The sequence below is a fragment of the Gymnoscopelus microlampas genome, assembly GCF_963454915.1.
Source record: "Gymnoscopelus microlampas genome assembly, chromosome: 2".
NCBI lineage: Eukaryota > Metazoa > Chordata > Actinopteri > Myctophiformes > Myctophidae > Gymnoscopelus > Gymnoscopelus microlampas.
Genome location: NC_139939.1, coordinates 32721136 through 32734218, shown reverse-complemented (window position 1 = coordinate 32734218; position 13083 = coordinate 32721136). Strand labels below are relative to the sequence as shown.

The 13083-nt window shown below is 41.5% G+C and overlaps 3 protein-coding genes across 6 annotated transcripts in view; 2 read left to right on the top strand and 1 right to left on the bottom strand.

Moving 5' to 3' along the window:
• The window catches only part of klf1 (Kruppel like factor 1 (erythroid)), a 3007-nt gene extending 11 nt beyond the window's left edge, over positions 1-2996 (top strand). The window contains exons 1-3 of the mRNA XM_084074210.1: positions 1-341; positions 752-1601; positions 1950-2996. The exon at positions 1-341 is cut by the window's left edge and continues 11 nt beyond it. Coding sequence (XP_083930336.1) covers positions 267-341; positions 752-1601; positions 1950-2125 — 1101 coding nt within the window. The 5' untranslated portion in view covers positions 1-266 and the 3' untranslated portion in view covers positions 2126-2996. The remainder of the gene's footprint in view (positions 342-751; positions 1602-1949) is intronic.
• cUnh22orf23 (chromosome Un C22orf23 homolog) overlaps positions 1-13083 on the bottom strand; it is a 44792-nt gene that overhangs the window by 18256 nt on the left and 13453 nt on the right. For 2 of the 4 annotated variants that reach the window (XM_084074220.1, XM_084074222.1), the window contains exons 1-2: positions 810-917; positions 278-325 (exon numbers count right to left, since the gene is read on the bottom strand). The exons of 1 other annotated variant lie outside the window; for it this stretch is intronic. In XM_084074220.1, the coding sequence (XP_083930346.1) occupies positions 278-319 (42 nt within the window). In that variant the 5' untranslated portion in view covers positions 320-325; positions 810-917. Of the gene's footprint in view, positions 1-277; positions 326-809; positions 918-13083 lie in introns of those variants that run through there. One more of the 4 variants, XM_084074221.1, reaches the window with a different exon arrangement.
• Positions 5657-6001, top strand: LOC311054948 (cytochrome c oxidase assembly protein COX20, mitochondrial-like; the record flags this gene model as incomplete). Its single annotated transcript, XM_084070984.1, has 1 exon — positions 5657-6001. The coding sequence occupies one exon, from the start codon at positions 5657-5659 to the stop codon at positions 5999-6001; it is 345 nt and encodes a 114-aa protein (XP_083927110.1).

The window sequence follows — 13083 nt, the reverse complement described above, 5'->3', positions numbered from 1 at the left end:
AAGCTCCCAGCTGACAGAGATAGACAAGAGAGAAGAGGGAGAGATAGCGGGGGGAGAATGGCGCAAAGGAGACAAAAGTAAGACATTTTAATACTTCGGTTGTGTGGCCTATAGGCGTCAAGTGAATTTTACGTGGGATGAGTGGCTTTGTAAGCCTGTGACTGAATTATAAATTATAAATTATAGTTCATGCCAGGATGCCAAGAAAGTGAGAAAGTGAAAAGACTGTAGGCTACTGTAAACGCAAGGTCAGGTCAGAGTGTTTGATGGCTGTTACCCAGGCTGTGCTTCCCTCCATCAGTTCCTTCTCCAGCTCCATTCACTCCTGTGACAATATGAAGGTACGTATGTCACAAGTTACACTCACAATTTTGTACTGGCTTGATATTCAATTAATTGATTCCTACTGTACATCGGAAATAAAAAGCAGTTTATGTGTGAAGTAACCATAGGACTATAATTTCCCTCTCTCTAAAGACATTATTGTTAGCCAATGCAATCCTTGGACAGGAACATTACAAAATATGGCTGTTAATTGTTGTTATCATGATGTGTATTGTCACAAAAAAATACCAAAAACCTATTGCTAATTAAAAACATTAATTTAATGTATGTGTGACATAGCAAGTTTGAGTTGTGTGTTTCTCATTGTATTGTGTGAGCTGTTGGATGTTATTCCTGCTATGAAAGTTATATCAGGACAACTCAGCAGTATAGTGACATAAGTACTCATCATCACTTCCTTGTATAGGTGTGGAGGTCTGAGGGTAACTCTCTCATTCTGGACAATCAAAGAAATATACTGTTACCTAGCAATACGGAGCAGCAGCAGGTGTCTCAGCCGACGTCTGATGAGCACCTGGATGATGATAGTGGGGTATCATGGGACCTAGATTTTCTGCTATCTGACTGGAGCAGCCAATCACCTGATGTCACCCCCTCTATGGACTACAACACCCAACGGCTCCCTCAGCCAGACCAAAATGGAGTCAGCAAAGAGGGAGGCATGTTCAAGGACCAAATAGGACAGGAGCAGCTTCAAATGAGCAGCCTCATGGTGGAGTTCCTGTCCCCTGTCGAAGCCACCACATCATCGGCCCTGCCAGAACTTTATGGCCGAGGTTACAGTGGTGACCAAGCGGGACGACCGTCCTTCCCCGTTCAACTCAATGTTGATCAGTTTGGTTTCCCCCAGGGGCATATCATGGAGGGCCACAGAGAAAGCCTCAGTAAGGCCAAGCCATGGGACTTCAGCAGTTATTTTCCTCAGCAACACTCCTCCATGGTGACCTTCCCTGACGCCAGGTTCATTCAACCCCAATCTCTGACCCCTGATGTTCGGCATTACAATTACATTCCAAACTACCCTCATCACAGCAGCCTTCACCGTGACTATGCACACAGCCAGGCCAGTGGCCATTACCCCCTGTCGCAGCAGACGTTCCTAGCTGGCTCACCACTACCTTCTGGGGTGGAGGGGAAACGTGGGCGAAGGGCCACAGGGAAAAAAAGGGCTGCCATCCATCGCTGTGATTACCCTGATTGTAGCAAAACCTACACCAAGAGCTCACACCTGAAGGCTCACCTACGCACCCACACTGGTAAGACCTGTAACAATTCTAACAAATACAGAGGAAGACATGAGGGCAAGGAGTAGACTCATGTTGATCTTGCATTGTTGTATAGCGTGTAATATCGTAGGTAAAAGACATGTGTACACTGTTAGAATTGTGCACTCTCATTTGTACACTCTCAGAATTAAGTTAACCACTGAACCAAAATAGTGTCTTAATTATTTAGAAAATTACAAATCTACAAGCTCACAAAGTATCACGCTGCAGCGCATTGAGATTGTAGATTTGTTGCTTTTGAAAAAATTACATCCACAAATTTGGATCAAAGGGCTGATTATTTTTCTGTTAGTTTTACTGTTGATGTACTTCCATCAGGTGAAAAACCTTACCACTGCTCATGGGAAGGCTGCAGCTGGAAGTTTGCCCGCTCAGATGAGCTGACGCGTCACTACAGGAAGCACACAGGCCAGAAACCCTACGAGTGTCTGCTGTGCCAAAGGGCCTTCTCCCGTTCAGACCACCTGGCTCTGCATATGAAGAGACACACCTGAGACACAGAGCGACACCCTGTCTCCCCCTGTCTGTATCTCTCTCTCTCTCTCTCTCTCTCTCTCTGTCTGTCTGTCTCTCTCTCTCTCTCTCTCACACACTCTCTGTCACACACACCCATACACACACAGAGTTTGAATGTTGTTTAAAGTAATATGATCTGATGGGGCCGCAGATGAATAGATACACTGTACAGGGCAGCTATATAATAGACCTAAACACTAACAGAAGGCCTACCAAAAGGTGTGTGTCACATAGGTTATAAGAGGATATACTGCATATAGATCAAATGTATCTGACTATAATAGACCAGATCAGAATGTTTGTGAACAAACATGTAGCAGAATTTCCGAGTGTCTATGGATATCTACACTAAAATAAAGTGTCCAGAACATTAGCAACAGTATGTCTAGTTTGTCAATGTGAATATTTAGAACAAAATAATATATTTCTAATCAATAACAATATCTTAAGTGTCCTGTTCTTCCAGATATAAGGTTAATGAATAATACTGCTCCAATGCAACGCTGCAGGCGTTATCAACCTAGTTCACTGCAACCATTAAGAACATCAATATTAAACATTTTGTTCACAGATTCCAACCATTTTAATTTAAAATGTATTATACATTAAAATGCAGTGAGTGATAGCCAATACATTTTTGGTCATCTATTATATGTGTTTATTTTGTAAGGTTAACATAAGAAACAAATGCATGTTTGTGTTTATTTACATTTATCTCATTAGGAAAAAGCTAAAGGTGTAAATATTTTACTGTTCCTCCCAAAATGAACTACATATTTATTCTCAGTATCTTTTATATGATAACATATATCTTTGTTAAATGTATATTACAAATTGAAGATAAGTGTTCTAAGTATTTTTCAGTCACTAGTATTATTTTCAAGCTTCAATAAATCTCTTTGATAATGCCTCTCCTTTGTCATGACTTACAAAAGCAAGACTTCATTATACACACACCTTTAACCCATATTCTTCATCTACAGCACGTAATTACAAGTCTTGTGTATTACATGCTGTTAGCAGCCACTTGATTAAACAACAGGCATACATTTTCTATTAGTTGACCCGCAGCAGATATGAGAATGTATGTGTCTGAGAAGATTTATTTTAACATCATCTCAAAATGAACCACAGACAGCAACTTTCTCTAAGAAATTATTAAGTATGCTACTTTGACCACTAGGTGGAGCACCTTTATCAGATTAAGACAGTAGCCGACATGCATACAGACTAGGATGCTGCTGTTGATAATTTTGAACATTAGAGTGCTATACTTAGCGTTGCTGATAGAGTGCAGAGATGCCTGACAATCCATTTATGTAATCTGGCCCTCAGTGATTCTGAACTGGAGCTCATTATCATCACAGTATGGCCATCTCTCTCTTTCTGTCTCCCTTTATCCTCTCCACACCTCCCCCCTTCCCCCACTGTCTCACATACATACATACACACACACACACACACACACGCGCGCACGCACGCACGCACGCACGCACGCACGCACGCACGCACACACACACACACACACACACACACACACACACACACACACACACACTTTTTGAATTAATGATATGGTTTAATCTGTAATATGTCCATCTGTCAACCATCCCATTGCTGACAGATGGTAGGCCTATATGGCATGGTATAAATTAGCCTACTGTTAAAATGATCGCAAATCAAACTAGAAGGCTATCAGCTGCAACCTTCATGGATGTCTGTAGCGGATCAGAATATCTGGGTAGTGGGAAGTGAATGAAAAGTACTAGAAAAGGGCACAAGTCTTCACCAGGCTGGGTGGCCTACCCAGGGCTGTGTCAGTCATGGGGTGTAAGCCAGGACACGAGGAAGCTGTGGGGGGAAATAGTGTTTGTATGACATACAGTTGAACCTTTCGAATTTGTAGCCCCCTCTCTCTCCATTGAGGTGAAAGTTCAAGCCACAAGCTTCATGAACAGCATATAGGGGTTAAGTATTACAGTAGCTCATTATAAGAGGTCAGACATGGTCATGGAACTATAAAGTATTAGATTAATCCAGTTAATTTAGTTATCTTTAACCCTATCTTTAATTGCAGAGATCAAAGTGAAGGGGTAGAGATAAGGTCTGGTTTCGAGCAACATGAGGACAACAGCTGTGTTATGATTACACACACGCACGCACGCACGCACGCACGCACACACACACACACACACACACACACACACACACACACACACAGAACAGCATATTTGTTCCTCTAAAAACTAATCATTGTAGTTTCACTTTTCAAAAGCACAGAAGAAAGCACAGAAGATCAGGAAATAATCTATTCCACTACAATGTCTAAGTCAGTGCTGCCTGTATCCGTTTTCCGATGACAATAATACTGTAGAAAGGATATGATAATGAAGGAAGCACATGTAGAAATTGTACACTTCTAGACTCAAATTCCTAAGCAGGTTATGAATGATTAAATGACTGCAAACTCAAATCCCCCAAAGCAGAAAAAGATTAACCATTATTCCTATTTATGTCAGATCAGATCCATTAAAGTAACTGTGACCTGATTGCAGACTGGAAGGGCTGAGATGAGAGAGGCAAGGCTTTGGAGCAAACAGCTGAGGTCTTTTAGGGACAGAGCTGAGGAACTGTCTGGGATAGAAATTGTTCCCCTCCCTGACATGCTTAAGCTCTGTCGTACGATGGTGTCACACACCAATAGCAGATCTACAAGCGTCGCATCCATGCCATGTTGTGAGCTTGTAGATTGGCTATTTTTGGCGTGTGACATCATCAGACAATGATGTAGTATAAACAGGCTTCAGTCTGCAAAATAGGCCCATTGTTTTGCCCCCGTGGACTGGGTGTTATGGGGACAAGATGTTATGAGGACAAGATGAAATATATTATCATAAACTATAGTCTCCCATAACCATTACTGGAAGATTATATTCTCATACACATGGTTTCTTTTAGCTTACTATTTGAGCCGTGAAGAGATTGTAAAACTAATGAGGCTGTACACATTGTAAAATCACAACACAGGGCCATTAAACGTTGAAAATGTCAAGCAGCATGGTGGTACAATCCTAATAAATGCACAAAATCTCTGTATGGCTGCCTGTGTGTCCGTCTTTCCATCTGTAGTTCACGTATCTCGAGAACCATCCTTCTGACAGACTTCAAACTCGGCGCCCATGTCACCGACGACCCGAGGGAGTGCAGTGCCCGGTATCGAGTCGGTCGGATGAGCGATTGTCCAGAACCGCCGGTCCGACCGATACGCCCAAAGGCATAATGGAGATCCGGTTGTCCAGAACCGCCGATTCGACCGCTATGCCCATATATGGAACAGACCGACTTCAAACTCCATATATGGAGTACACTGATGTCATCAATATGACGTCATAGGCTGACCTAAACGACCTCCATATTTGTGCATGCCTGACATGGAACTCATATATTATGGTTATAAAAGGGACACAGATAGACACCCCGTGACCCTCGTGACCCGTGAGATGTGATAAATGTCAGAAGAGAAGAAGGAGGGTTTTAAGCTTCTAGGGCTCCAGGACATTCAGAACACTCCGTGTGCCAGAGAGGCTCTGCTCCATGGATCAGCAGGATACATGGTCACTGGGCTGCTGCACTTCCTGGCTACCAGCAGAGTGAAGCGTTCGTTTGACATTGGCATGGCCGGTTTCCTGTTGACCACTCTGGGATCCTGGTCTTACTGCAGATATACAAACGCTCAGCTGCGTTTGCAGCAGATGGTGATCCAGGACGGCTTGAAGAAAAAGGCCATCTATGAAGGAAGCAGTCTGGACCCACACAACAACCCCAAACCCACAGAGCAGCCGCCTCCTTCATGAGCAACCAAGGGGCAAACCCCCTTCGCTGGAATTGAAGCTCACTTCCGGGTTCTCTTTCAGGGTGCTTAATGATAAAGTAGGGTACGTTTCTAGGGTTTCTAGGGATATAAAAGATGGCGGATTTGAAATTGCTGAAGAATATAGGCTTAATTTAAGGTCTGTAGAAACCAATGGCGAAACGGTCCATATTTTTTTTACGGTCTATGTGAGCAACGCAATTTGCACATGTAATAAACTAGAGGGTCGGGGCGCTGTGCGCCCCTCCCCCCTATCCGCTGCATCGCTCCCGAGTAGGCCAATGCCCAACGGGCACCATGTAAATGCTTTAAATTGATGTATCATAGATGTATTATAGATATTTATACTGTATAAATGCTTTAAAAATGTCTATTTAAAGACGCAGACTCAGCAGACTATCCTGTCACAGATGATCTATGTCAGGATAGTCTGCTGAGAGCCAATGAACCTCCTTCCAACTTTAATAATACTGTTGTGACGCACGCGACACATACATTTAATATTTCACCGGTCATGCTCCTCCATCTATAAATGTATATTCTCTGCATTATTAAGCTAAGTTACTTCAGGACAATGCTGATCTTAGTCTTGTCGCTAAAGCCTGCAGCCTTTGCCTGCAGCCTTTGCGATATCAAAGTATGTATGTACTTGTAAAGACATGTACTGTTCGCTGATACTGTTCACACTGATTCACAGTTGTGCCAGTAACACATGTATCTGTTGCCTATAAATGGCATCCTAGTATATAGGCTACCACATTAACATTCTCTCACAGAAGATCCGACATGCCCTGAGGTTGCAAAACAGGAATACTGCAGAAGTAAGCCTGATTCATTCTTTGTCGTACAACAAAGTATGAATTAGAATACATTTTGAGTCTGTTTATTTGTAGCCATTTTTCTTCTTCAGCTCTTAACTTTCAGTCCTGGGCACCTTCTCAGGCGCTGTGTTGTGCTATTACACAACCGCACATAATGTGAAACTTTGCCCGAAGTCTTAAGAAAGGATAAGGATTACAACAGGGAGAGCAGCAGCCCAGCAGAGTGTGGGGATTTTAGAGGGGGTATGCGAGGAAGTGGAAAAGGGATCAAAAGAGAGAGGAGAGAGGAGGGAGGGAGGACAGGAGGAATAGCTCAGCAGTCTCCTTACTTGAACTGCAGACTCAGAGCATAAACAGAGTGTCACACAAGGCCATGCTTTTCAGTGCTCTACACATTCAACCCGCCAGTAAACCGCTCTGAACTGGTTTGGACGTGTGTGAAACAAAATTATGCCACACAACAATGCAGAACAATGACAGGCGATCCAATGCCAACCCCCCCCCCCCCCCCCCCTCCACACACACACACACACACACACACACACACACACACACACACACACACACACACACACACACACACACACACACACACACACACTGCATTGTGTTTGTATTCTATCATCACTCTCGCCTCAGTTGACCGAGGGCCCGGGATGTACACGTGCTACCCTTTGAACAAATCTACAGTATGGCCATTATATAGTCAGCAGGGTGCAAAGTAACACACTGTAACACTAGTCGCCGGCAGATTTCAAAACCGTGTAATTCTATCAACGTAAACACCTCACATGGCAATAACACCATCAACTGATAATATATTCTCAATTACAGTGACAGTTGAGATGACAGAGGAAACATGCACGTATTTCCTGTTTGTTTTAAACTATTACTGTGTGTATGTTGTTTAATCAGCTTGTCTGCCACTGTGCCACAACAGTCGGGATTAAATAAGATAACAGGCTAATGAGCAGCTCCCAGATCATTTTGTCATGTATTATCTGTTTAAAGGAGCAGATGCAGCCTATACCCTTCCTTATCCAAAGTCCACTGACTAGAGAGACAATTCCGCCATAGAATCAGCCACGTAGAAGTCCATACAGTCCCATCATATAATAAATGTTAACTATAACGCACTTTATATTTGACACAAATCTCAAAGTGCTACATAAAAGTCAAGAAAATAATCATTTAAAAGATTTAAAATATTAAGAAGAAGAAGAAGAAGAAGAAGAAAAACAATGAAATAAATATAGCTGCAAGCAGCGATAATACGGGGCCAGTGAATAGAGAGAGAGAGAGACATGGAAACGGAATAGATTGAAGAGAGAGAGAGAGTGACATGGAAACAATAGATTGATGAGAGAGAGAGATGGAAACATAATGGTTTGATTGGACATCTCAACCTACTGCCATTAACAGGATTCGAACTCTCAACCTTCAGACTAATAGGCTGCAACACTACCTATAGTGCTATAGCTTTGTCCAGGCTGATATTGTCTGTTGAAGATCATAAACTCTTGCCTTCTTTCATGAACCAAGCCCCTGTTTCACTAACACTAAGATCACTCGTTCACAAACCATTTACCAATGAAGAAATTGTACATCTCCTCAGAACCAAAACTAGTGAAAGTAGCCGATCTACAAGCTCACAAACCATGAAAAGTTGTGAGATTGTAGATCAGCTATTTTCAGAATGAAGTATGTCATACGTTGAAAAAACGTACTCTCAAATAAGCATTTCAGGTTATCTTTACCATTTGCACATGTATTCATTGATACAGTCATGTTGTTTGCAATTCAACTTAAATTAAGTCTGCATCAAGTGAGGCTTGAACTGGCGACCTTGAGATTGTGAGGCATTCATTTAAGGGAGACGCCATTGGCCCAACAGACAAGTAACTGTGAAAAAGGAGATCACACAGATGATACAGTTTCACGCAAATAGCTGAAAAATCCTGGGTTTAAGTGTTTTTCAAACTGCTCAAAATTGCGGACAATCTAAGGGCGGAGTTTACTGGTCAAAGCGATAGATGTGTTCCTCATGAGTCAAGGCACAAGTGTAAGCAAGTTTCACGACTTTCGGCCAAACGAGGCATGACTTTTGCCTGTTTAAAATTTGCATTTTCAAAAAATTGCTATAGCGCCCCCCTTTGGCCAATTGGAGTGAGATTGGTTTCAGTGATATTTGGAATGACTCTCTACATTACTGCAACGTTTCAAAGAAATGTGAGTCTTGCATGTATGTGTTAGGGGCAGATGAATAATTTTCATAAAACTGCAATAGTTAAAATCTATCTCCTCCTGGGATTTTTGAGCAATCTGCACGAAACGTTTAACACTTGAACTTTGGACCACTGCCTACAAAAATTTCCAACGGATTTTCCATAAGTGAAAAAATGCAGAAGTTAGGAGCCAATGACTGTTTTTCATATAATTCAAAATGGTGGGCGATCTAAAGGTCAGAGGTCAAAAGTCAGACCACGAAAGTTGTCGGGCATGAAGAGACGCATGTGTGTATCGAAGTTTCATGGTTGTAGGTCAAACAGGGCATGAGTTGTACCTGTTCAAAGTTGGCACTTTCAATTGAGTGCTATAGCGCCACCCTTTGACGAATGAGTGTGAGAATTATTTTTTGGTAGTTTTTCATGAGCATCTACCATATGGCCGAGTTTCGTAAAAAGCGTATGCACGGTTAAGCCAGAACTGGCAAAAACAAGTCTTTTTCAAACTGCTCAAAATTGCGGAAAATCTAAGGGCGGAGCTTAATGGTCAAATCGATACGTGTGTTCCTCATGAGTCAAGGCACATGTGTAAGCAAGTTTCACGACTTTCGGCCAAACGAGGCATGACTTATGCCTGTTTAAAGTCTGCCTTTTCAAAAAAATTGCTATAGCGCCCCCTTTTGGCCAATTGGAGTAAGATTGGTTTCAGTGATATTTGGAATGACCCTGTACATTTCTGCAAAGTTTCAAAGAAATGTGAGTCTGCATGTATGTTTTAGGCACAGATGAATACTTTTCATAAAACTGTAATAGTTAACATTTTTGAGCAATCTGCACGAAACGTTTAACACTTGAACTTTGGACCACTGCCTACAAAAATTTCCAACGGATTTTCCATAAGTGAAAAAATGCAGAAGTTAGGAGCCAATGACTGTTTTTCATATAATTCAAAATGGTGGGAGATCTAAAGGTCAGAGGTCAAAAGTCAGAGTGTGAAAGTTGTTCAGCATGAGGAGACGCATATGTGTATCCAAGTTTCATGGCTGTAGGTCAAACAGGGCATGAGTTGTACCTGTTCAAAGTTGCCATTTTCAATTGAGTGCTATAGCGCCACCTTTGGACGAAAGATTGTGAGAATTATTTCTTGATTGTTTTTCATGACCATCTACCATATGGCCGAGTTTCGTAAAAAGCGACTGCACGGTTCAGCCAGAACTGCGAAAAGTGGCAGAAGAAGAAGAAGAAGTGACAGAATACTGCCAATAACAATACGGTTCCAGAGCTGAGCTCTGGCCCCGTAAATACAATTCAGATCAATATATATGAACAGGACATGTTGCATATCGCATTTCTGTCATATTTTCCCCATCCAAATGATTAGCTTAATTTTAACGAGTGACTAGCAATACGTTTCAATATCTCCACTATGAATCTATTTCTCATGTACAATTATGAAATGTTTGAATGTTTCATTTAAACCAAAACATCTTTTCATACCATCGTCCCTAGAACAGAATGATGCAATTTGAATGGGGTCAAGTAGTCAATTTTGGGGTCTGTGACATGAAAAAAGTAAAACATAAAAATAAAATGCACAAATCTGTGCACACTTTTACCATTTAACATTGCCAAATAGTTCCATGCTTGATCATTGTTTTGCTTATTTTGTGCTACTTAATATGACTTTGTCATAGAATACTCAACATGGTTGGACTCTCAGCATCCCACTTTACAGGTGAAGTGATACCCTATGCAAATAGATTTTTTCTGGTAACATGTTTTGTAATATAATTCAGCATATAGAGTTGTTGCATTGACAGCAACTGTAGACATTACTGTAGCTATAACGTGCCTTTACAGCATTAAACCTTGGGACAACAAGTGGGATTATGATTCAAGTCAGCAAGCGGTCAGGTTAGGGTTTGGTGTAGGTCAAAGGTAAGTAATTTCAATGCTTGTGAAGGCACACATGTACCGTATTCTGTCCCAGTTATGGAAAAAATGATAATCTTGTTGATGGTAGGCTATATATACCTCCATTTTCTCTGTTTTGTAGTAAAGAGAAGATATAGTAGAATTTTTACAATAAATCTCAATAAGAGAATACCAGCACTCACGGAACAGTCCTTTTAAGGCACTTTTACAGATTTATTGTAAAAGTTACTTTTCCCGACCGTGCACCCGGCAAGAAAGTTGAGTATTGTTGAAAAGAGTTGGGGGGGGGGCAGGGGGTACGGTGGCGTCGTCGGTAGCGCTGTCCCCTCACAGCTAGAAGGTCCTGGGTTCGATTCCCGCAGGGGACGCTGTGGGCGCTGGGGGCGTGTTCTCTCCTCTGCGTCATCAGTGCCCATACCCTAGGTGGGGTTGGCGAAAGGGCCTCTCTGTGTGGAGTTTGCATGTTCTCCCCGTGTTCCCTTAGTGGGAGAGCTTAACAAGATAATCGAAACGAAGCGGATAAAAGCGCCACATTTTTTATGAGGCTTCTTTAGGACCTACTGATGGATTCTAGCCTTGGGTACCAAACTTTATTTTGAAAAGTATCCATACAATTAACCATATCAATATTCATAAAAAAAAACAGGCCGATTCACTTTTTGGCCTATAACTCTTGAACCGTAGGTCATAGGATAAAAAGTATTTTTCCCTGAACTCCTTGGATCATGACGCAACTTCCCATAACTTCCCGCCCCTTTTCCGATTTCAAAATTTTACGCCATTTTGCGTTATTTTCAAAACACACATTTTGCTATTACTCCTACAAATGTTGTCCAACTCATACAAATCAGCACACACTGTGTCTTTGGTCATGTGGAGAAGGAGAAGTGACGAGCTAATTGATTGCAGGGGAGTTGGCTGCCAAGCGCATTTAAATGCAGGTGTACAAATTTTAGAAGCCAATCGTAGCCAATCTGAGGGGAATATGAGAAATCGGACTGATACATCTACATCACATGACCAAAGACAGTGTGTGCCGATTTGTGTGAATTTTGGATTTAATAAAATTAAATTGGATTTAATTTAATTGAAATCGGAAAAGGGGCAGGACCTATAAGAGAAGTTGTGTCGTGATCCAAGGAGTCCAGGAACCCAGCTGACACGCGACGTCAGTACAACGTTGTCCCAACGTTGTACTCCAACGTTGGATGACCGTTGGATTTTGGTTGTAAATGAAAGTTTGTCTGACGTCATAACCCAACGTTGGTTAGACGTCATAACCCAACGTTGTTTAGACGTCATAACCTGACGTTGGTTTGACATCCTAAACTAACATTGATGTAACGTCAATCTCTGATGTTATGTAGACGTTGATTAAAGGTTGGACTCCCAACGTTGGATACCAGTTGTATTTTTGTTGTAAATGAAAGTTTGTCTGACGTCATAACCTGACGTTGGTTTAACGTCAATCTCTGATGTTATGTAGACGTTGATTAAAGGTTAGACTCCCAACGTTGGATACAAGTTGTATTTTAGTTGTAAATGAAAGTTTGTCTGACGTCATAACCTAACGTTTGTCTGACGTCATAAACTGACGTTGGTTTGACATCTTAAACTAACGTTGATTTAACGTCAATCTCTGATGTTATGTAGACGTTGATTAAAGGTTAGACTCCCAACGTTGGATACAAGTTGTATTTTAGTTGCAAATGAAAGTTTGTCTGACGTCATAACCTAACGTTTGTCTGACGTCATAAACTGACGTTGGTTTGACATCTTAAACTAACGTTGATTTAACGTCAATCTCTGATGTTATGTAGACGTTGATTAAAGGTTAGACTCCCAACGTTGGATACAAGTTGTATTTTAGTTGTAAATGAAAGTTTGTCTGACGTCATAACCTAACGTTTGTCTGACGTCATAAACTGACAAGTTGTATTTTAGCTGAAAATTTATATCGGGTTGACGTCATAGTACAACATTGGCTCAACGTTAGAGTACAATCAAAATATGACATATTTCTAACGTTGTAATCACGTTGTATTTTAGTTGAGAATAAAATGTCAATCCAACATTAGCAGGAC